We start from the raw sequence: 25,022 nt of genomic DNA on the forward strand, positions 1-25,022 counted from the left end.
TCCTATATCTGTACACTGTGGACGGCTCGATTGCGTTTGTGTATAGTCTTTCCGCTGACTGGATAGCAAGCAACAAAAAGCTTTTCACTGTACCCCGCTTCATGTGACAATAAACCAAATTTATATTGTGGCCGATTTGGTAGACTTGAAAGGCCGTGGATTCAAATCTCAGGTTGAAAATTGAATCCTAAATTAAGTCGGATTTGATTTGACGTTGGCAAGAGGTCAAGTCAAATCACTTTGAGGTTTCAGTCCTAAATCATGAACAATGCTTTCAATGTAATACTAAGGGGATTCTGCTCTCTTAAAGGTAATGTCATTTGGATGAGTCAGTAATCCAAAGCCTCTTCTGTTCTCTGAGCTGATCCTAAAACATTAAATTGGCCAGGACAGTGGTATATTCCCTAGTCCAGGCCAATTATCCCCCATTTAATACCGTCTAAATAGAGTAAGTGCTCAGTTATCACACTGCTTTCTGCAGGATCCTACTAAGGCCTTTTTTTTATAGTACAGCAGCAAATACTACCCTCAACTGGTAGAGTCCTTTCTCATTTCTATCCACATATAAATGCCCAAGTTTTGAGATTAAAGATTTTGTTTTAGTTTAGTTTATTATTGTCACGCGTACCGAGGTTTAGGTGAGGGAACTAAATGTAACATATCTACTGTACAAAGTTAGGCTGTGGGGAAAGATGTGCTACGAGGAGGATATAAAGAGGCCTCAATTGGTTTTTGACAAATTTGGCGAGTGGGCAAATGTGTGGCAGATACAGATTAATGTGGATAAATGTCATTCTAAAAACAGAAAGACTGATTGTCTGATTGGTATGTGATATCATGAGAGGTAGAGTCATAGAGGGGAGATACATTTCCTCCCGGTGGATGTAACAAGAACTACAAACCATCATGGCTGCCAGCAAAAGACTACAAAACCCATAGTCAGCAGGGCTGCCTGCCCTGCTGACACTGATTGCTGCTGACACTGATTGCTGCTGACACTGATTGCTGCTGACACTGATTGCTGCTGACACTGATTGCTGCTGACACTGATTGCTGCTGACACTGATTGCTGCTGACACTATTTGCTGCCCAGCTGAACCAGATGAGCTGATTGCCTCAGTGAGAGAGCTAAAAGGGAAGGGAAGCAATGTATTTAAAAAGAGAGACAACGACTGGAGCAGACAGGGAGAGAAGCAGTGTTTGAGTTATATTTTGTAAGAAGGCAGCAAACTACAGTTTTGATTTAACTACCTGTTTTGGTTTTGTGTACCTGTCTGCAAACAATTAAGTTTACCTGTTTTTGGAAAAGACTAAATATATGGAATTTAAGTTTGAAAACAAGAACTTTTCTGTCTTCATTTCCGGCACCCACACCTCCCAACCTTCAAGAGAAAAGCTCCCGACCTCTCAAGACATCACAGGTAATAAGACTGTGAAAAGAGAGGGTGGAACATAGCCAAGGTGAGACCTTATGCAATAGTGTCTGAAAGTAAGAATCTAGTGCAGCTAGAAGCTGAAAGGCAAATTATACATTGGTCTCCATTGCAAGAAGATTTGTGTACAGGAGTAAAAATATCTTGCTGCAGTTGTATAGCATCTCGGTGAAGCCCCATGTGGATTTTTTCTATGCAATTCCTTTTCTTAGGAACGATGGTCTTGTAGAGAGAGCAGTGAAGATTTACTAGACAGGTTGCTGGGCTGGCAAGGCCGATGGACGAGGAGAGATCGGGTCAGCCAGACCAATATTCTCTAGAATTTAGAATAAATATTTAGAAACCTATAACATTTCAATCCACAACCAGTGCTTAGCAACAGGAGAGAACTGACATTGGAAGAAAAGTTTTCACCTGGGTGGTGGCAAACATGTGTAACTCAATCATTAAATTCATAACAAGAGGAGTTGAGTATAGGAGCAAAGAGGCCTTCTGCAGTTGTACAGGGCCCTAGTGAGACCGCACCTGGAGTACTGTGTGCAGTTTTGGTCTCTAAATTTGAGGAAGGATATTCTTGCTATTGAGGGCGTGCAGCGTAGGTTTACTAGGTTAATTCCTGGAATGGCGGGACTGTCATACGTTGAAAGACTGGAGCGACTAGGCTTGTATACACTGGAATTTAGAAGGATGAGAGGAGATCTTATCGAAACGTATAAGATTATTAAGGGGTTGGACACGTTAGAGGCAGGAAACATGTTCCCAATGTTGGGGGAGTCCAGAACAAGGGGCCACAGTTTAAGAGTAAGGGGTAGGCCATTTAGAACTGAGATGAGGAAAAACTTTTTCAGTCAGAGAGTTGTGAATCTGTGGAATTCTCTGTCTCAGAAGGCAGTGGAGGCCAATTCTCTGAATGCATTCAAGAGAGAGCTGGATAGATCAGCCATGATCGCATTGAATGGGGGTGCTGGCACGAAGGGCCGAATGGCCTCCTCCTGCACCTATTGTCTATTCTATTGTCTAAATACCTTCAGGATGAAGGTAATATATTTCTTAAAGCCAAAGGGACCAAGGAATATGGGAAGAAGTGGAGGATTAGCCGTGATCCTGATGAATGGTGGAGCAGATTCAATGGACTTGAATGGCTTAGTCCTGCTCCATTTTTCTATTCTTCGATGTTTTGAGGGGATATGGGGAATTAGGTCACCGATCCACCAAGATTGTTGGTTGCTGTGCCTTTTGTTTTATGCACTTTGTTCCTCGGGATTGTGGGAAACGGTATTTCGATTTTCTGTCTGTGTAAACTGGCTGAGGATTGACAATAAAATTGACTTTGACTTTGACTTGAAGATCTCAATGAATGGATAAAGAATCTAGGGGCTAAATACTCTTGTCCCTCCAATTCCTGGAATAACCATGATTGTAGGGCTTGTTTTGAAATGGAGATGAGGAAGAACTTTTTCAGTCAGAGAGTGGTGAAGGTGTGGAATTCTCTGCCTCAGAAGGCAGTGGAGGCCAGTTCGTTGGATGCTTTCAAGAGAGAGCTGGATAGAGCTCTTAAGGATAGCGGAGTGAGGGGGTATGGGGAGAAGGCAGGAACGGGGTACTGATTGAGAGTGATCAGCCATGATCGCATTGAATGGCGGTGCTGGCTCGAAGGGCTGAATGGCCTACTCCTGCACCTATTGTCTATTGTCTATTGAAAGAGATAATATAACAATAGTAATTGTTGGCTTTTCTATATAAAACCAATTCGGCAAATATGCAGCAAGCAGAAATGCCTACTTTTAAAGGCAAACAATTAATCATGAACTAAACGATAAAACAAAGGAAATTTAACAAAACTATGAATATTTTGTGAACATGGAACTGGTGTCACCTCCTAGCTGTGGGAGGCCTGCACTGCACTGCACTGCACTCATGATCAGGAGGGCTCATGGCCAAATACTGAATACTGATAAGCAGTCATTTAGAACGTACATCATCAGTGGCCGAAGACAGACACAAAAATGCTGGAGTAACTCAGCGGGACGGGCAGCATCTCTGGAGAGAAGGAATGGGTGACGTTTTAGGTCGAGACCCTTCTGACTCCAGGCCATAATCTCACAGAACATTTCAGATTTTATCACTTCCGGCTGTCTGCCCTTTAAAGCCTCCAACCTTAGAAACATAGAAAATAGATGCAGGAGTGGGCCATTCGCCCCTTCGAGCCAGCACCGCCATTCAATATGATCATGGCTGATCATCCTAAATCAGTACCCCGTTCCTGCTTTTTTCCCGTATCCCTTGATTCCATTAGCGCTGAGCTAAATCTAACTCTCTCTTGAAAACATCAACCTTATCGTTCCCCAGCCCAGCATGGTGCGGTTTTATCTTCTCCCCAAAATCCATAAACAGAACTGCCCTGGCAAGCCCATTGTTTATGCTTGCTCACCGCCTCATCAGTGACTGCTTCTAAATTGTCGGTTAGGCCCAGGAGCAAATCCATGACGTGATCCTCCAACTAAGCTGTTACATTCAGAGTCAAGCAGCCAAAGAACAGGAGCAGCCAAAAGAACAGAAGTATTGGCAGGTGGTTCCTCTTTAATCTTCCTTCTTAGCAAAACAACTTGAGCTTTTTACTCTCAGGATGTGATTTCCAGAGTTCCCCTTGATTGCAAAGATCAAGAGCATTGTTTCCAGTGCACACTTCAATTCCAATAGAATCTGCCTCACTCAAAATTACTTTAAGTAATAACAGAGAGACACAAGAAACTGCAGATGCTAGAATCTTGAACAAAACACTAAGTTTTGGAGTAATTCAGCGGGTCCCGTTGAATTATTCCAGCACTTTGTGTTTTTCTTAGGTAGGCACAATGGTACTCCGGTAGCGTTTCTGCCTTACAGCACGGAGTTCAATCCTGATTACGGGTGCTTGTCTATGTGGAGTTTGTACGTTCTCTCCGTGACTTGCCTGGGTTTTCTCCGGGATCTCTAGTTTCCTCCCACATTCCAAAGACGTACAGGTTTGCAGGTTAATTGGCTTGGTGTAATTATAAATTGTCCCTAGTGCGTGTAGGATATCGTTAGTGTGCGGGGATCGCTGGTCATTGCGGACTCGTTGGGCTGGGGGCCTGTTTCCACGCACTATCTCTAAACTAAACTAAATAACATCATATTTCTATTAGCAGAGAATTAGCAGAGATTCGCCTGTGGAAGTAGAATTTGTGTGGAGCACATTGAAACATTTAGGCTTCTGCTTCCTTCAACTCTCCCTTCCCTCTGACCACAATAATCTTTGAAAACGATAAGGACTGCAGACACTTAACTACTAGAAGATAGACACAAAAAGCTGGAGTAACTCAGCGGGACAGGCAGCATTTCTGGAGAGAAGGAATGGGTGACGTTTCGGGTCGAGACCCTTCTTCAGACCCTTAACTAATATTTGTTTAACCTCATTTCATCCTCCAGGTCTTGGACTTTATTGTGGCAATACAACCAATAAAAATAAAATGTGATAATCATAATATGCATTCTTTCTTGTTGAAAGGATTAAGGAGAGAGACCATTTCCTCGGGTAGGCAAGTTCTGGAACAAGGCATGACCTTAAGATTAGAGCAAAAAAGGGGAAAGCTGCTGGAGAAACTCAGTAAATCCGGAGGCATTTGTGGAGGGAAATGGAGATGCGTTTTGGATTGAGATCTGATGGACTGAAATCGTAGAGGTGAAGTAGCCAGTTTCAAGAGATGGGCGAGTTCTTACATTTAGATTAGAAGTTCAACGTAATGTCAGGAACCAGTTGTCCATAAAGTGTAGTGGAAATCTAGAACATATTTCAAAATGTTGGTAAAATGAGGGGAGAACTGAAAGATCAAAACTCGTTGACAGATACTTGATCAGCAAGAGTATTAAGGGTTGTGGAATTGGTAAGTGGATTAAATTAGGTAAAAGATTGTCAGGACAATGTTGAACGGCTGACTAGTCTACTTCTGCATTAAGGCAGGGCCAGCATAAATAGGCCATTCAGCCCCTCAAGCCTTGTCTGCCAAATCCTCAGCTAATGTGAATGAATGGGAAGACTGATCCAATGTTTTAGTGTAGTTGGGCAAAATGGTCGACTTGAACACAGTGGACTGAAAGGCCCATTTCTTTGCACTGTCCAACTCTATATTTGTGGAAGAAAGATTCTGACGAAGGGTCTCGCCCCAAAGCATCACCCATTCCTTCTCTCCAGAGTTGCTGCCTGTCCCGCTGAGTTACTCCAGCATTTTGTGTCTATATTTGTGGAGATCAGCATTACAATAATATAATCGAGAAGTGCCCATCTTTAACCCCCACAGTAGACCCCAGTACACATCACCTGCAGTGTGAAGGGGAGTCCTCTTCACCTTGCTCTCCACATCCCAGATGCCCGGGCTGACTTTGAGAAGATACTGGATAATTTCCGGATCACCTTCACGACAAGCGATGTGAAAACAGTTCCAACCATCCTTGTTTTTCAGGGTCGGATTTGCTCCAGATTCAATCAGGTCTTTAATCACCTCCAGGTTCTTTCTTGTGCAAGCCATCATCAGTGGTGTCCTACAAGGTAAAAAGAGAAATGACCTCCTTGTGCGTTTGAGACACCTGTCACAGATCAATGGGTGATTGTAGCACTTGGCACAATACAGATTCCAGCATCTGGGTGGTTTGGTCTCCTTGTCAAAACCGCCCTTGAGCACCACCTAGTGTCCCCCCGTTGTATGCACATGAACATGGGGCAATACGCGAGTTCGGTATCTCGACTGCGCGTGACCAGGTCATAGGTCGCTTGCGCTAAACATTCTCGCTGGCAGACCTGCGTTTCATCCCCATTTTCCAGTTTTGCTTCTTCGAGGTAAGAAAATGCTGCTTCCAAATCTATTAACTAGGTGTATTTATGGTTAATTTGTCCAAAACAACGATGATTGTGTTGGTTTTATTGCTTCATGCTTCGGTGAGTGACCGAGATCGTGACGATTTTCTTTTCCATGGTGACTTGTACCGTAAATGTAATGGACATTGTTACAGGACCCTATTTGAATTAACATATGATTGACTTTGTTATTTATTTTGTTTTATTTTTTTACTGGGCGCATTTGTGCAACTTTGGGCTGTGGGACTAGCACGTATCACCTGAATAAGTGGATGCAGAGTGTGTGTGAGACAGCCACAACTGTCAATTTGCAACGGGAAACTGTTTCTGCCCACCTCCCTTCAAACTCAAGGAAAAAGAAAACTGCAGATGCTGGTTTAAATCGAAGGTAGACACAAAATGCTCAGCGGGTCAGGCAGCATCTCGGGAGAGAAGGAATGGGTTTCGGGTCGAGACCCTTCTTCAGAAGTCTGGAGAATAAGCGAGTTCAGTATCTTGCTTCTTCAGACTTCTGAAAAAGGGTCTCGACCCGAAACGTCACCCATTCCTTCCTAAATATTATTCCCTTTATCCTGTATCTGTACACTGTGGGCAGCTTGATTGTACTGGATAACATTCAACTAAAAAGCTTTTCACTAATAAACCAAACTAAACTAACCTGACAAAAGTGTACAGGCGAGGGTCTCTATCCATAACGTCGCCTATCCATATTCTCCAGAGATGTTGAGTTACTCCAGGGCTTTGTGCCTTTCATGGTGTACAAATACTTAGTGGGCAATTATGGGGAACAGAGGAAATCATTTTTGCCCAAAGCAGGAAGCCCACATGAGCGGGGCAAGCAAACTGTAAAAGGTTCTGAGGGGATCGTAGGGAGGATTATTCACTGAGAGTATTTGGATTCAGAAAACAAGAGGAAGGTGGAGTCAGAAACTCTGACCATAGAAACATTGAAAATAGGTGCAGGAGGAGGTCATTTCGCCCTTTGAGCCAGCACCGCCATTCATTGTGATCATGGCTGGTCATCCACAATCAGTAACCTGTGCCTGCCTTCTCCCCATATCCCTTGATTCCACTTGATCATCTTTAGGAAATATCGAGGCACAAAGATGAATCAGCCCTCCGACCAAGCTGAAAGAGTATTGGGCCATCGATGGAGTTCTATAACAAGTAATGTACCACTAGGATTGGTGCTGTGACCATTGTTGTTTGTAACACAGGTGTGTTTAAATGTGACCATTGTTGTTTGTATCACAGGTGTGTTTAAATGATTTGAATGGGAATATAGGTGGCATGATTAGTAAGTTTGCAGACGACACAAAATTTGTTGGCATCACAAAATGCCGGAGTAACTCACCAGGTCAGGCAGCATCTAGGAGAGAGGGAATGGGTGACGTTTCGGTCAAGACCCTTCTCTTTCACCCATTCCCTCTCTCCTAGATGCTGCCTGACCTGCTGAGTTACTCCAGCATTTTGTGATACCTTCGATTTGTACCAGCATCTGCAGTTATTTTCCTACACAAAATTTGTTGGAGTCATAGATAGTGAAGATGGATGCTTAGGGATACAGTGTAACGTCGGTCAGTTGGAGAGTTGGGCAGAGTAGTGACAAATGGAATTCACTCCAGCCAAAAGTGAGGTTTACACTTTGGAAAGTCAAATCCTGGTAAGACGCAGAGTAATTGGCAGGAGCTTTGATGTACAGAAAGATCTTGGGGTGCAAGTTCAGAGCTCCCTGAGAGCGGTGACACAGGTGGACAGAGTAGTAGCAAGAGTATTTGGCACGCTTGCCTTCATAGGCCACAACATTGAGTGTAAGAGATGTTGCAGCTCTACAAAGCTTTGGGTTGACCACACTTAGAGCACCGCGTACAGTTCTGGCCGCCAGTCTACAGGAAGAATATGGTAGCAACGGAGAGAGTGCAGAAGAGATTCACCAGGACGTTGCCTGGAAAGAACAGCTCTCATTACACAAAGAGATTGGATCGGCTGGCTTTTATTCTCACTGGAATGTTGGAGACTGACATTTGTAAAATTATGGAAGGTATAAACATGATGGATTGTCAGAATCTTTTTTCCCCAGGGTAGGGAAATCTACAGAAGGCAGATGTTTAAAGTGCAGGTGAAATTTCATTGAGGTACAAGGGGTAATTACTTTGCACAGAGTGCTGAATATCTGGAATGAACAGACTGAGAGGCAGATACAATTCCAATGTTTAAAAGGCATTTGGACAGATACTTAAATAGGAAAGACGTGGAGAGATACAGGCCTGATACAGGCAAATGTGATGAATGTAGATATGAATCAGGGTTGGCATGGACAAGGTGGGCTGAATGATTCTATATGGATCCCATCATGCAGCACTCTATAGCTTGTTCTGCCAAGGCAATTTGTGTTCTCATCCCAATAGCTCTCATGTCAAGTCAAGTCAATTTTATTTGTATAGCACATTTAAAAACAACCCACGTTGACCAAAGTGCTGTACATCTGATTAGGTACTAAGGAAAAAATGAAACATACAGTAGTAGCACGCAAACATAACAGCACATACAAAACAGTTCACAGCGCCTCCTCAATGAGCCTCAAACGCTAGGGAGTAGAAATAGGTTTTGAGCCTGGACTTAAAGGAGTCGATGGAGGGGGCAGTTCTGATGGGGAGAGGGATGCTGTTCCACAGTCTAGGAGCTGCAACCGCAAAAGCGCGGTCACCCCTGAGCTTAAGCCTAGACCGCGGGATAGTGAGTAGCCCCAAGTCGGCCGACCTGAGGGACCTGGAGTTAGAGAGGTGGGTTAGAAGATTTTTGATGTGGGGGGGGGGGGGGGAATGTCCATTTAGGGCTTTATATGTGAATAGGAGGAGCTTGAAGTTGATTCTGTACCGTACAGGGAGCCAGTGGAGAGAGGCCAGAATCGGCGTGATGTGGTCCCTTTTACAGGTACCCGTCAGGAGTCTCGCTGCGGCGTTTTGGACCAGTTGCAGGCGGGACAGGGAAGATTGGCTGATCCCAGTGTATAGGGAGTTGCAGTAGTCTAGGCGGGAGGAAATGAAAGCGTGAATGATTTTTTCAGTGTCGTCGAATTGGAGGAAAGGTTTGATTTTAGCTATGGTACGAAGTTGGAAGAAGCTGGCTTTTACCACAGCGTTGACTTGCTTGTCAAATTTTAATGCAGAGTCAAATATCACGCCGAGGTTTTTGACATGTGGTTTGACTAGGCAGGATAGGCTTCCAAGACTGCCTGTTATCGATTTGATGGAGTCGGGGGGGGGGGGGGGGGGGGCGAATAGGATGACCTCAGACTTGCTCTCGTTTAATAGACAATAGGTGCAGGAGTAGGCCATTCAGCCCTTCGAGCCAGCACCGCCATTCAATGCGATCATGGCTGATCACTCTCAATCAGTACCCCGTTCCTGCCTTCTCCCCATACCCCCTCACTCCGCTATCCTTAAGAGCTCTATCCAGCTCTCTTGAAAGCATCCAACGAACTGCCCTCCACTGACTTCTGAGGCAGAGAATTCCACACCTTCACCACTCTCTGACTGAAAAAGTTCTTCCTCATCTCCGTTCTAAATGGCCTACCCCTTATTCTTAAACTGTGGCCCCTTGTTCTGGACTCCCCCAACATTGGGAACATGTTTCCTGCCTCTAATGTGTCCAATCCCCTAATTATCTTACATGTTTCAATAAGATCCCCCCTCATCCTTCTAAATTCCAGTGTATACAAGCCTAATTGCTCCAGCCTTTCAACATACGACAGTCCCGCCATTCCGGGAATTAACCTAGTGAACCTATGCTGCACGCCCTCAATAGCAAGAATATCCTTCCTCAAATTTGGAGACCAAAACTGCACACAGTACTCCAGGTGCGGTCTCACCAGGTGCGGTCTCACCAGGGCCCGGTACAACTGTAGAAGGACCTCTTTGCTCCTATACTCAACTCCTCTTGTTACGAAGGCCAACATTCCATTGGCTTTCTTCACTGCCTGCTGTACCTGCATGCTTCCTTTCAGTGACTGATGCACTAGGACACCCAGATCTCGTTGAACATCCCCACTTCCTAACTTGACACCATTCAGATAATAATCTGCCTTTCTATTCTTACTTCCAAAGTGAATAACCTCACACTTATCTACATTAAACTGCATCTGCCATGTATCCGCCCACTCACACAACCTGTCCAAGTCACCCTGCAGCCTTATTGCATCTTCCTCACAATTCACACTACCCCCCAGCTTAGTATCATCTGCAAATTTGCTAATGGTACTTTTAATCCCTTCATCTAAGTCATTAATGTATATCGTTAATTGGAGGAAGTTCTGTGCCATCCAACATTTTATGTCCTCAAGGCAGTGTAAGAGGCTGTTTAAATTTGACTGGTTGTTGGGTTTCAGGGGGAGGTAAAGCTGAATGTCATCGGCATAGCAGTGGAAAGAAATGCCGTGCCTTTGAATGATTTGGCCAAGGGGGAGCATGTATAGAGAGAAGAGAATGGGGCCTAGGATGGAGCCTTGTGGAACTCCGCAGGAGAGGCTAGCTGGAGCAGAGGAATAACTGCCTATGTTGATGGCGAAACTCCTATCTTTGAGGTAGGAAACGAACCAGCTCAGGGCCATCAATGCCAACCGCGTACCGGAGACGGTCAATAAGGATGGTGTGGTCCACTGTATCGAACGCTGCGCTGAGGTCGAGAAGGAGCAGGATTGCACAGTCGCCAGTGTCGATGGCGAGAAGCAGGTCGTTGTGTACCTTCAACAAGGCAGACTCTGTGCTGTGGTGGGCTCTGAAACCTGACTGGAAACTTTCCAGGATGGTGTTTTGGTGTAGGTAGGGCACTAATTGGTTTAGAATTGCCTTTTCAAGGACTTTTGACAGGAATGGCAGTTTGGAAATGGGTCTGTAGTTGCTAGGCAAGGTGGGGTCTAGGTTAGGTTTTTTCAGTAGGGGCTGGACCACCGCGTGCTTGAAACAGGTTGGAACAATGCCAGTGGCCAGAGAACTGTTGATAATAGAGAGGATGCTGGGACCGGCTATTGCAATGACATCCTTCAGAAGGGCAGTGGGGGCAGGATCAAGGGGGCAGGTTGCAGGTTTTATAGCGGAGACAAGCTTTGCAAGGGAGGATAGAGTGACGGGTTGGAAACAGTCCAATTTAGATGAACAGACTAGTGAGACAGCTAGGTCACGGGTGGGAGGGGAAATGTTCATTCTAATGTTCTCAACCTTGCTGGTGAAAAATTTAGTGAATTCTTCGCACTTAGCAGGGGACCCAACTAAGCTGGTACTGGGGGCGGGACATATGACAGAGGTAATTGTGCTAAATAGGACCTTGGAGTTATGAGAGTTTTTGGAGATAAGGTCGGAGAAGTATTGTGCTCTAGCAGACTTTACTGCTTCCTGGTATTTTAGAAGATTGTTTCTCAGAATTTCGAAGGAAATTTGAAGCTTGTCACATTTCCACCTCCGTTCCGATTTTCTGCACTCCCTTCTTAGGGCTTTGGTGGTGTCATTGAGCCAAGGCCGACCTTTGGGCTTAGGCTTTTTCATTTTAAGGGGAGCGATAGAATCCAGGATGGAAGAGCAAGTGATATTAAATAAAGAGGTGAGATCCTCTTTTTAGAGGTGAGATGTGATGTGAGATACCTGCTTCCACCATCCCCCTCAGGCAGTGCACTCCAACTTCAAGTCACCCCTCCTAGACTGTGGAACCACATCCCTCTCCCCATCAGAACTGCCCCCTCCATCGACTCCTTTAAGCCCAGGCTCAAAACCTATTTCTACTCCCTAGCGTTTGAGGCCCTCTGAGGGGGCACTGTGAACTGTTTATGTATGTGCTGTTATGTTTGTGTGCCATTGTATATTCGTTCTTAGTACCTGAACCGATGTACAGCACTTTCGTCAACGTGGGTTGTTTTTAAATGTGCTACACAAATAAAATTGACTTGACTTGACTTGAATGCCAAGGAATGCAGAGCCAAGTTGTCTCTCCTGACCGGGCTAAAGGACCTGCAGCTCCCCAATGAGCAAACCGAGGACAATAGACAATAGGTGCAGGAGGAGGCCATTCGGCCCTTCGAGCCAGCACCGCCATTCAATGTGATCATGGCTGATCATTCTCAATCAGTACCCCGTTCCTGCCTTCTCCCCACACCCCCTGACTCCACTATCCTCAAGAGCTCTATCTAGCTCTCTCTTGAATGCATTCAGAGAATTGGCCTCCACTGCCTTCTGAGGTAGAGAATTCCACAGATTCACAACTCTCTGACTGAAAAAGTTTTTCCTCATCTCAGTTCTAAATGGCCTACCCCTTATTCTTAAACTGTGGCCCCCTTGTTCTGGACTCCCCCAACATTGGGAACATGTTTCCTGCCTCTCACGTGTCCAACCCCTTAATAATCTTATACGTTTCGATAAGATCCCCTCTCATCCTTCTAAATTCCAATGTTATACAGGACTGTCAGCAAGCGGTGTGCACTAACCAGTCGGCTTTCTTCAAAGCGTCAACCTTGGCCCCTCTCGCTAGCAGATACCGCACACACTCGGCGTGGCCCATGGACGCCGCCTCATGCAAGGCTCGCTTGTAATCGCTGTTCACCAGCTCCACATCAGCTCCGAGTTCCCCGACCAGGTATCTCAGGATCTCCGGGTGCCCACGTCTGGCAGCATGGTGTAGCGCCGTGTCTCCCGAGCGCCCAAAGTGCCCCTTGACCATGGCAGCCCTGACACTCTCACACCTGCACACCTCGTCCTGAATGAAGTTCAGGTTCCCTTCTTGGGTCGATCTGATGAGCCGTTTGACTTTGTCCTCCATGTCACTTGTCAGTCTACATCGTAAACACAAATCCAGGTGAAATTAAAATGGTCAAATAATTACTCTATAAGAAAATAACTGCAGATGCTGGTACAGATCGATTTATTCACAAAATGCTGGAGTAACTCAGCAGGTCGGGCAGCATCTCGGGTGCTGAATGAGAATAATTACTCTTCTCACTTGTGATGATTGCAAACCTATGTATTTGCTGCAGCCGAGGAGTCTGAATTTGATGGGCTGTTGTGTGACAGGTCGCCCCTCCTGAGAATCAATGAGTCCTTCATCCGAGTTGAGGTCCACCGTGGCTTGGGCATCAACCTCTCACATTGCATCGGGCACAATCCATGCGTTATATCACAAGGAGACTCGTCCCTTCTGGTTCATCCTTATTGCTACCAGCGTCTAGACAACAACACGAGTCTGAAGAAGGGTCTCGACCAGAATCCCAGGAAGAGTCTCACCCATTCCTGCTCTCCGGAGACTCTGCCTTTGTCCCGCTGTGATTACTCCAGCGTTGTGTGTCTATCTTACGGTTTAAACCAGCATCTGCAGTTCCTTCCTACAACATCACATCACATGAGGTTGAGCTCCGCCTGCAGAACCCGGTGTCCGACCATGAACCTACCGAGGACCAGAAATTAGCAACACTTAAGAGAGAAAAAAGCTCCATGCTTTGGAGTTCAGGACCCTCTTCATTCCCCTAGGCTTGCAAGCAATTGAATAACAAACATTTGGCCCCGGTGTTTAAATGCAAGTCGACTAGAGGAGAAGGTTTTTATTCACAAAATGCTGGAGTAACTCAGCAGGTCAGGCAGCATTTCAGGAGAGAAGGAATGGGTGACGTTTGACGTTGAACAGTTGGTTCCAACCACTTTCAGATGCTGCCTGACGTGCTGAATTACCCCAGCACTTTGTGAATAAATACCTTCGATTTGTACCAGCATCTGCAGTTATTTTCTTATACTAATAGTTACAAGGGATTGCCTTGGCTTTGCAGCAATTTTTCCAGAGGATTCCCTAGTCCCCCTACTTTATTTGCAGGGAGTCATCCGGATTGTATCAATAATTGCGGGGAATCCTGAACAGATGATCAATTTCTACCGAAAACAGGCACAAAATAAAAACCTGGAGTAACTCAGCGGGGCCAGACAGCACGCCCTGGAGGAAAGGCATAGGTGACATTTCGGGTCGAACCCCTTCCTCAGACTGAGAGTCAGGGTAAAGGGGAACGAGAGAGAGAGAGAGACAAATGCGTGGAAGATACGCAGAAAGCAACGATAATCAAGGAAAGGTGGAGCTCACAATGATCCATTGTTGGCTGTTGGGTAGGCGATAACGAGTTATACAGACAGTGGAACTCAACAGGGCGAAAGTAAAACTAGTACGATGACTAGTGTAAGAAAATAACTGCAGATGCTGGTACAAATCGAAGGTATTTGTTTCACAAAATGCTGGAGTAACTCAGCAGGTCAGGCAGCATCGCAGGAGAGAAGGAATGGGCGACGTTTCAGTCTGAAGAAGGGTCTCGACCCGAAACGTCACCCATTCCTTCTCTCCTGAGATGCTGCCTGACCTGCTGAGTTACTCCAGCACTTTGTGAAATAAAATAGTACGATGACTAGGGAGAGAGAAAGAGAGAGTGAGAGAGAGGGGTTACAGTGGGAGAAAGGAGGTTGGGGCTGGGTGGAGTTTAAACCCACATTTGGTGTAGGACGTAAGTATAGAGTGCTTTAATAGTCTCGAACCAGTCTGAAGAAGGGTCTCGACCCGAAACGTCGCCCATTCCCTCTCTCCTGAGATGCTGCCTGACCTGCTGAGTTACTCCAGCATTTTGTGACGCCTTCGAGGGGATGCAAGGGTTACCTGGAGTTAGAGAAGTCAATATTGCTACCGTTTTCCTTGGTTATAAACTGACCGAGCGATGTTTGAGGTGTTGCCCCCCCCAGTTTCTGCAGTCTCCTCAAAGTGCAACATGGGGTTTGCAAGGCAAAGGACTCCCTGGAGGTGCGTCATTGATCGCGGGGATACCCCCAAAATGTGTCAATATTCTGCAACCTCTTGCAAGAACCGTCTCCGAGTAATCCGTGAACAGCACGTAGTTGTCCCAGACTGAGACGAAACGCCACCCCTCTCACTCTCTCGCCCTGTCTGATTGGTAAAGCACAGCCTTGATCTAAGGTCGCCAATCAAAGTCTCTTGTTTCCCTGAATGAGGTTAGCGTCAACTGCGGGAAGATGGCAGCTGGAAATGTGAAGCAGAGTTTTTAAACTGAGGAGCTGCCAATTATTACCGACCGTGGCAAAGGGATAATGTCACTGCGACAATCATGTTGTAGTGGAAGAGAAATGTAGTTTGGGGCTGGGTGGAGTTTAAACCCACACTGGGTAAGTATAGAGTGTTTTAATAGTCTCGAACCAGTCTGAAGAAGGGTAAGAAAATAACTGCAGATGCTGGTACAAATCAAAGGTATTTATTCACAAAATGCTGGAGTAACTCAGCAGGTCAGGCAGCATCTCTGGAGAGAAGGAATGGCTCTCCTGAGATGCTGCCTGACCTGCTGAGTTACTCCAGCATTTTGTGAATAAATACCTTCGAGTCTGAAGAAGGGTCTCGACCGAAACGTCCCCCATTCCTTCTCTCCAGAGATGCTGCTTGACCTGCTGAGTTACTCCAGCATTTTGTGTCTAGTGCTTTAATAGTCAGTGTTATTAACCAGTTCGCAAGCAGAATGTCTTGGCTTTGAGTTCTATACGCGAGTTTGGTATTACAACTGTGCGTGCGTGAGTTTGTCCAGGTCTAGGGTCATTCGGGATAAACATTCTCGCCAGCTGAGCTACTGTGTATACATTACATAGAAACATAGAAGGAGGAGGCTATTCGGCCCATCTGCACCTTTACGATCAATAGTTGTTTTGACCTGCGTTTCCTACGTACTTTCCAGTTTTGCTTCTTCGAGGTAAACAAATACTGCTTTCAAAACTATTAACTACAATACAATACAATACAATATATATTTATTGTCATTGTACAGGGGTACAATGAGATTGGGAATGTGCCTCCCATACGATGCAATAATTTAATTAGCTAGTCAGTATTAATTTAAACAACCCAATGAAACAAATTAGAAACAGTTTTAAAACAGAATAAAGTGCAAGTAGGTCTGTGCCGGTTCACTGTGCGATGTGACCATCCGGCTCAGCAGGACCGGTTCATAGCAGCTATGGCCCTGGGGATGAAGCTGTTCCTGAGTCTGGAGGTGCGGGCGTAGAAGGCCTTGTATCGTCTGCCCGATGGTAGAAGTTCGAACAGATTGTTGCAGGGGTGTGAAGAGTCTTTGTGGATGCTGGTGGCTTTTCTGAGGCACCGTGTGTTGTAGATGCCCTCCATCTACAACTAGGTGTATTTGTACAAAACTACGATAATTTTGGTGGTTTTATTGGCTTTTCCTTGGCTGTCAATTCCGTCTTGCGTGCGTTCACAATTCACACAAATTTTAACTGGGTTGTTCCAGTCAATAATATTGCACAGCTGAGCGGGCCAATAAAAGCAAAACAAAGGGGACATTCAAAATTCTAGTTCTAACCAAAGGTCTTTGACCTGAAAGGTTAAACATGTTTCTCTTACTGCGCGTGTTGCCTGACCTGCTGGGCTTTTCAGCATCTTTTTTTTGTATTTGTGACTAATGGTGTGGTGGTTATTTAGTGATATATCTCACTGCTCAGGTCTTCTACCTGAAATATTTCCACGGACGCTGCCTGACTTGCTGAGTGTTTCCATCCAGCATTTTCTGTCTATTGTGACTATTTCATACAGATGGATTTGTTTTTGATGAAAATGGAAACAGAGGTAATGTTCTGGGGATAGAACAGTGTGGTGTGACAAATTGGATTGGGTCTTTGACAAGTACGATGGGCCAAATGGCTTCCGTCTGTGCAGTATGATATTATTTGTCTGCAGTCCTCATCTATGTCATTGCTGGAATCCCCATATTTACACTTCCCAATGTCACCACACTCAAGCTTACTGAAGAAAATTTAAGGTATTCATTCACAAAATGCTGGAGTAACTCAGCAGGTCAGGCAGCATCTCAGGAGAGAAGGAATGGGCGACGTTTCGGGTCGAGACCATTCTTCAGACTGAAGAAGGGTCTCGACCCGAAACATCGCCCATTCCTTCTCTCCTGAGGTGCTGCCTGACCTGCTGAGTTACTCCAGCATTTTGTGAATAAATACCTTCGATTTGTACCAGCATCTGCAGTTATTTTCTTACACTTGCTGAAGAAAATGGTCACTTCCCTCCTGCTATCTGGCTTAGCCGGCATGGAGACAGGCCCGTTGGTCCACCGAGTCCACGCTGACCATCGATCACCCGTACACTAATTCTATGTCCAACATGCTAGGGGCAATTTACAGAAACTAATTAACCTACAAGCCTGCACGTTGTGGGAATTTGGGGGAAAAGTCCAAAGGAAACCCACATGGCCGTAAGGAGAATGTACAAACTCCACACAGACAGCACCCGCAGTCAGGATTTTGAACCCGGGTCTCTGGTGCTGTGAGGCAGCAGCTCTACCGCTATGCCACCCTGCCGCCCAACCAATTGGTACTGTGGCCAGCCAATCTGTATAGACCTTGCATTGTGCTAGAAGTGGTCCGATCAATTCCTGAAACGTCATCCATTCCTTCTCTCCTGAGATGCTGCCAGACCTGCTGAGTTACTCCAGCATTTTATGAATAAATCCCTTAAACAATGTTTAATAATATTTTTTTATTCTCTTTGCAGCTTATATTCTGTAAACCACCATGGCAGCAACTTGACTTGCGTTAAGATGACTCAGCGTAAGTCCAACTGTTTCTTTTACTGTTAACATTTACAAATTTGAATTGATGTTTGATAAATTTGATCTGCAGTTTCTTGTGTCTCTTTGTTTTTAACTTTGAATGAAGTTTCTTGCTTTGCGATCCCATTTGAAATTTAACATCTCTGACCGTGTAACATTCAGGTGGTGTCAGCTTAAATTTTACACAGCGATTTTACACAGCGAATTCAACCTGTAACGTTCCAACTTGGAGGCAAGAATCTCACAGTGCACTATGCTTCGAAGGCAATATAATCATTCCTTGAGTTAAAAAAGAGCTTGTATACACTGGAATTTAGATGGATTAGAGGGGATCTTATTGAAACATATAAGACTATTAAGGGATTGGACACGCTAGAGGCAGGAAACATGTTCCCAATGTTGGGGGAGTCCAGAACCAGGGGCCACAGTTTAAGAATAAGGGGTCGGCCATTTAGAACGGAGATGAGGAAAAACGTTTTCACTCAGAGTTGTAAGTCTGTGGAATTCTCTGCCTCAGAAGGCAGTGGAGGCCAATTCTCTGGATGCTTTCAAGAGAAAGTTAGATAGAGCTCTTTAGGATAGCGGAGTCAGGAGGTATGGGGAGAACGGGGTACTGATTGTGGATGATCAGCCATGATCACATTGAATGGAGGTGCTGGCTCGAAGGGCTGAATGGCCTACTCCTGCACCTATTGTCTATTGTCTAAAAGAGTTCAGATCGTGGAAAATATTTTGTTTTCCTGAACTGCAAAGGTTGGGCAAAATGCACCATGATATTTTTGTAGAATGTAGTCCCATTGACGATGCAAGAGAAATGTTGTGAGAAGGCTGGAGAATGGAGTCGAGATGGAAAAATAAATCAGCCACGATCGAATGGCAGAACAGACTAGACAGAATGGTCTAATTGTGTCCCTTAGTTAGAAAGTTAGAAATCCATGATACATAGACTTAAAGGCTTACAGCAAAAAAATGATATTAAATGTTTAGAAATGTCGGAATATCTACATCTTGGGATTTAAATATATGAATTGATTTTCTTTTCGTCTGCGCAGGTAGACGAGGCAAGCGGAGACGACTGGCTCCCCCAGACTGCTTGTCCTTGAGCAACAGTAATGCGGGTGCAGTTTCACTGACCCAACCATTCAGCTATTTGGCCGCTGGCAGAGATTCACACAGGGGCCTCTACCCGTGGGACAGGAGAGCACCGACCCAGTTAGACCCCGTCCAAGGCCAGGCGCCGCGCAATGCTGGCAGGGTCCCGGAGACCACGACCAGTGGTAAAGCCACCGCTGGCCGGTCGCACTCGGAGGTGGATCTTGATTTTGACCCCGGTGACTTCCTTGCCAGTGACTCGTCCATTGAAAGTGACGTGTTTGCCCTGCACTCAAACTCCAGCGGGGAGCGACCTGGGCTGTCACTGGGACGGCCGTCGAAGAATAACGGCGTTGGAGGGAACGCCGCCTCCACAAGGAGTCGAGAAGATGCCCCTGCCGCTGCCTTCCAGCTGAATCCGATGAGGAATGGGATCGCTGGAGCTGAGCTGGATATTGACCCACTCCCTGACTCCTACTTCGGACTGCTGGGATGCAGAGGCTCCCACTCCCAGCCTTCCGGACACATCATCCAACTACCAGACGAAATACTCGGGGCTGTATTCTGTCACCTGCCAGCGGTGGACTTGTACCGCCTCAGATCGGTCTGTCAGCAGTGGCGACGTGTCCTCAGTGACCCAATGGTAAACCTTGGCTTCTTTAGATATCAGTGTGTTCTTGTACATTCCTTCCGTTCCTTCCCACCTCCCCACAAACATTGATTCCAGACACAAGGAGCTGCAGATAGACACCAAACGCTGGGGCAACTCAGCGGGTCAGGCAGCATCTCTGGAGAAAAGGGATAGGTGACGTTTCGGGTTGAGACTTCCTACACAAGGAACTGCAAGTGCTGGTTTACAATTTTAAAAAAAAACTACAGTGCTGGAGTAACTCGGTTGGTTAGGCAGCATCTCCGAAGGACATGGACTGGTGACATTTTGGGTCGGGACCATTCCTCAGATTAATTGTGGCAGAGGGGTAGAAAGCTGGAAAAGAGATTCCATAAAAGCGATACAGAACTGGATGACACAAGGAACTGCAGATGCTGGAATCTTGAGTAAAACACAAAGAATTGGAGTAACCCAATGGGTCAGGCAGCGTCTGTGGAGGGAATGAACAAGTGAAATGGCCAAGGAGGCCAAGTCAGTGGATATTTTTAAAGCGGAGATTGACCGATTCTTGATTAGCAAGGGTGTCGGGGGTTTTGGGGAGAAGGCAGGGAAATGAGGTTGAGTGGGGAAAGTAGATCAGCTATGATCGAATGGCGGAGTAGACTTGATGGACCGAATGGACTAATTTTGCCCCTGGAACATAAATGCACTATCGATGGGTAAAAAATGGAAATGCTGTTGGGTCAGAAGCAGCTGTGAAAGGAGAAACAGGGACAATGGTTTGACCCTGAAGACCACTGACTCACTTTCTCTCTCCACGGATACTGAGTGCATTCAGAATTGTGTGTTTTTATTTCGGATTGCATGCATCTGCGTATTCTTGCTCATTGGTGTTGGGGATGTGAACTGTAAAGGCTGAAGGACAGGTTATGAGAGTCGATGAGTTTTGTTGTGAGAGTGTTGAAGTCTTGCCGATCTTGCCGTAAACATGGAACCATTTCTACGATCATTGTTCTGTTTGTCTTAACTTGGTTTCACAGTTTGCGCCGTGGAAAAAGCGTTACTATCGATACAGGAAGGGAGGGGGGAGAGCTGTGATGGAAGTGGACACCATTCTGAAAGCAAATAATATTACAAAGGATAACGAACTCTGCATGTTAAATCTTATAAGGTGAGTGTTTGGTGTTACAATGACCAAATTCAATATCCTCGCTAAATTTATCATGTTATTGGGACAACTTAATTGGATAGAATTGAGAGGAAGTATTTATCAGGGCAGGACCGCCTATCTACCTTAAAGAGGTAACAACAGAGCGTCACGGTGGCGCAGCGGTAGAGTTGCTGCCTTACAGCGCCCGAGACCCAGGTTTGATCCTGTTACGGAGTTTGTACGTTCTCCCTGTGACCTTGTGGTTTTTCTCCAGGTGTTCCGGTTACCTCCCACACTCCAAAGATGTATGTGTAGGTTAATTGGCTTCGGTTAAAAAAAAAATTGTAACGTCCCTAGTATGTGGTATTGTGCTGGTGTACGGAGTGATCACAGGACAGCGCGGACTCGGTGGGCTTCCGCACTGTATCTTTACAATGTAAACAGAAGTCATAAATTCTGATAGAACAAAGCCAGAGGTAGTGCTGTGTAGGAACCATACATATAATTGTAATATAATAAAACATTTTGGGAAGAAGCCTCTTTGCTGGGACTGACAGCGTAGAGCTAACCTTGTCATGGACTGTTTGAAGGAGAGGTGCCGGTAGAGTGAAGTTAATTTAAATTTAATCATTTAAGAAACATTTAGACAGGTACATGTATAGGATAGTTTTAGAGGGATATATATGGGCCAAACGCAGGCCAGTGGGACTAGTGTAAATGGGACATGTTGGTCGGTGTGGGCAAGTTGGGCCGAAGGGCCTGTTTTCACGTTGTATGACTCTGACTATTATGCTCGATGAATCATAAAGGACCTTAGATGAAGGAGGTATCACAAAATGTTGGAGTAACTCAGCAGGTCAGGCAGCATCTCAGGAGAGAAGGAATGGGTGACGTTTCGGGTCGAGACCCTTCTTCAGACTGATGTCAGGTGGGGCGGGACAAAGAAAGGATATAGATGGAGACAGGAAGACAGTGGGAGAACTGGGAAGGGGGAGGGGAAGAGAGGGACAGAGGAGATATCTAAAGTTAGAGAAGTCAATGTTCATACCGCTGGGCTGCAAGCTGCCCAAGTGAAATGTGAGGTGCTGTTCCTTCAATTGGCAGTGGGCCTCACTATGGCACTGGAAGAGGCCCATGTCAGTAAAGGTCAGACTGGGAGTGGGAGGGGGAGTTGAAGTGCTCAGCCACCGGGAGATCAGGTTGGTTAAGGCTGACTGAGCGAAGGTGTTGAGCGAAACGATCGCCGAGCCTGCGTTGAAGGAGAATCATGAATCATTAAGGAGTTTAATATGCTTAGAAGCAATGTTATTTTATGTTGCAGCGTTTAATGTTGCAAAAACATGCAAGAGCATTCTCATATATTGATGTGTAGGAAAGAACTGCAGGTGCTGATTTAAATCGAAGGTAGACACAAAATGCTGGAGTAACTCAGTGGGACAGGCAGCATCTCTGGACAGAAGGAATGGGTGATGTTTTGGGTCGATAAGGGTCAGAAGAAGGGTCTTGACCCAAAACGTCGCCTCCAGAGATGCTGCCTGTCCCGCTGAGTTACTCCAGCATTTGGCATCATATATTGATGTCGAGCTTCTTGAGTGGTCAGGGCAGATGATGAAGCTTTTTAAACATTGCTTTGTGGGATGCAGATGTTGCTAATATGGCCGTCTTTTTACCCATGAGAGGAGCTCGGGCTGTGAACCTCTGCAATCATTCGAGTGAAGTGCTGTTGGGTCGAGGGTTCCAGGGTTAACACCTAGCAGTGAAGAAAGAGTGGCAGTATATTTCCAAGTGAGGATGGCGCTCAGTGTGGAGGGGAACCTGTGAGTGGTGGTGTTTATATATACCTGATGCACTTGGCATTGCTGAGCATTAGAGATTTTGTTTAGAGATACAGCATGGAAATGGGTCCTTCGGCCCACCAAGTTTAGTTTAGTTTATCGTCACGTGTACCGAGGTGCAGTGAAAAGCTTTTGTTGCGTGCTAACCAGCCCGCGGAAAGACAATACATGATTACAATCGAACCATCTGCAGTGTACAGAGACCAGGCTGACCTACACGGGTTCTATCTTACACACGAGGGGACAATTTGCAGAAGTCAATTAACCTACAAACCTGTACGTCTTTGGAGTGTGGGAGCACTCGGAGAAATCCCACGCGGTCACAGGGAGAACGTACGCACTCCAAAGAGACAGCACCCGTAGTCAGGATGGAACCTGGGTCTCTGGCGCTGTGAGGCAGCAGCTCTACCGCTGCGCCGCCCTGGTTGTGGGTTTGTGAACTGCAGGCAAATGGCTTTGGTGAGCAATTGCAGAGCATTTTGTAGATGGTGTTTACTCTTCACCTAGCCTCCCAGCTACACCGCTGTGCCACCACTGTGAGATTATCTATCTCGATAGCTAATTCCGTGGGGTGTAGAAAATCCAGTTAGACTTCCCAGTGGGAGTGTTTTTAGCGACCAATGGCTTAATGTTTTGTAACCTCTCTTCCTGTTTTTACAAACTTTCTAATACTTGTGGATTTTGTTTTTTTTCATTAGATATGTGTCATCGTTTCAGCTCAGGCGATCGGTAAACACTGAGGCTGTCTTGAATTGCCTTCAGGGCCACTACCTCTTTAATCAGTCCAAGTTATGCATCAGCCAGTTACTTCCTGAGGTAAACAGTGCAGCCGGGGTGAGTTTAGCCGGGACCTTTCCTTCCTTCCTGACAGTGTTGCGTTATCTTGAACAGACAAAAAGTCTGGAGGTGCAGATCCAGAGCCAGCAACATTATGGGGGACCCCTACCACCCCAGCAACGGACTGTTCCAGCTGCTACGGTCAGGCAAACGCCTTCGCTGTCACGCTGTGAAAACGGAGAGGATGAGTTTCTTCCCACAGGCCATCAGGACTGTTAACTCTCATATCACCAGGGACTAATTTAATTTAATTTACTGTATTCATTTTTTTTTGTGTTACATTTTTTTTCTTTTCTATCCTGTTTTGTAGTTTTAGCATAATCCGCAGGCGTTGCCACTTTCATTTCACTGCACATCTTGTATGTGTATGTGACAAATAAACTTGTTTTGACTTGACGATGTGAGTTTTCAGAACATAGAACAGTACAGCTTGGCTTAAGATGCCTGTACCGAACATGATGCCAATATAAACTAATCCTACCAGCCTGCAAATGATCTGTATCCTTCAGTTCCCTCCATTTCCTGCCTGTGCATGTGCCTGTCTAAATGCTTCTTGAACATTCTATCATTTCTGCTTTGGCAGTACTTTCCCAACGCCCACCACTCTCTGTGTAAACAAAAACATCGCGCCCCGCACATCTCCTTCAAAGTTTGCCCCACTTGCCATAAAACTATGCCCTCTAATTTCTAATATTTTCACCCGGGGGGAAAAAAAAGGTTCTGTCTGTCTCCCTTATTCACGCCTGCCATCATTTTGTAAACTTCTATCAGGTCCCCTCTCAGCCTCTGACTCTCCAGGGAAAACAATGCCAGTTTGCCCAACCTCAGCTTATGGCTAATGCTCTAGTCCAGGCCACATCCTGGTGAAGCCCTTCTGCACTTCTCCAAAGCCTCCACTGCTTTCCTGCAATATGGCAACTAGAACTGCAGGTGGTGCTAAAGATGAGGTCCAATCAAAGCTTTGTACAGCTGCAACATGCCTTCCGACTTTAATACTTAGTGTCCCGACCCACGAAGGCAAGCATACCTTACACCTTCTTATTCACAAAATGCTGGAGTAACTCAGCAGGTCAGGCAGCATCTCAGGAGAGAAGGAATGGGTGATGTTTTGGGTCGAGACCCTTCTTCAGATCGATGTCAGGGAGGTGGGACGAAGGAAGGATATAGGTGGAGACAGGAAGATAGAGGGAGAACTGGGAAGGGGGAAGGGAAGAGAGGGACAGAGGAACTATCTAAAGTTGGAGAAGTCAATGTTCATACCACTGGGCTGCAAGCTGCCCAGGCGAAATATGAGGTGCTGTTCCTCCAATTTCCAGTGGGACTCACTATGGCACTGGAGGAGGCCCATGACAGAAAGGTCAGACTGGGAGTGGGAGGGAGAGTTGAAGAGCTCAGCCACCGGGAGATCAGATTGGTTAATGCGGACTGAGCGCAGGTGTTGAGCAAAGCGATCGCCGAGCCTGCGTTTGGTTTCGCCGATGTAAATAAGTTGACATCTGGAGCAGCGGATGCAATAGATGAGCAGCCCAGCGGTATGAACATTGACTTCTC

The 25,022-nt window shown here is 45.8% G+C and overlaps 2 protein-coding genes across 7 annotated transcripts in view; one reads left to right on the plus strand and one right to left on the minus strand.

The window, feature by feature from the left end:
* The window catches only part of ankrd16 (ankyrin repeat domain 16), a 29,474-nt gene extending 14,327 nt beyond the window's left edge, over nucleotides 1-15,147 (minus strand). The window contains exons 1-3 of one of the 3 annotated variants that reach the window (XM_078419521.1): nucleotides 14,971-15,147; nucleotides 12,776-13,120; nucleotides 5,770-5,990 (exon numbers count right to left, since the gene is read on the minus strand). In XM_078419521.1, the coding sequence (XP_078275647.1) occupies nucleotides 5,770-5,990; nucleotides 12,776-13,107 (553 nt within the window). In that variant the 5' untranslated portion in view covers nucleotides 13,108-13,120; nucleotides 14,971-15,147. Of the gene's footprint in view, nucleotides 1-5,769; nucleotides 5,991-12,775; nucleotides 13,121-13,287; nucleotides 13,661-14,970 lie in introns of those variants that run through there. The other 2 variants (XM_078419522.1, XM_078419520.1) reach the window with 2 other exon arrangements.
* fbxo18 (F-box DNA helicase 1) overlaps nucleotides 6,235-25,022 on the plus strand; it is a 47,584-nt gene continuing 28,796 nt past the window's right edge. For 2 of the 4 annotated variants that reach the window (XM_078419519.1, XM_078419515.1), the window contains exons 1-5: nucleotides 15,383-15,491; nucleotides 17,890-17,945; nucleotides 19,000-19,682; nucleotides 20,690-20,820; nucleotides 23,333-23,468. In XM_078419519.1, the coding sequence (XP_078275645.1) occupies nucleotides 17,936-17,945; nucleotides 19,000-19,682; nucleotides 20,690-20,820; nucleotides 23,333-23,468 (960 nt within the window). In that variant the 5' untranslated portion in view covers nucleotides 15,383-15,491; nucleotides 17,890-17,935. Of the gene's footprint in view, nucleotides 6,286-15,382; nucleotides 15,492-17,889; nucleotides 17,946-18,999; nucleotides 19,683-20,689; nucleotides 20,821-23,332; nucleotides 23,469-25,022 lie in introns of those variants that run through there. The other 2 variants (XM_078419516.1, XM_078419517.1) reach the window with 2 other exon arrangements.

This window comes from Rhinoraja longicauda, chromosome 23 (assembly GCF_053455715.1).
Source record: "Rhinoraja longicauda isolate Sanriku21f chromosome 23, sRhiLon1.1, whole genome shotgun sequence".
Taxonomy (NCBI): Eukaryota; Metazoa; Chordata; class Chondrichthyes; order Rajiformes; family Arhynchobatidae; genus Rhinoraja; species Rhinoraja longicauda.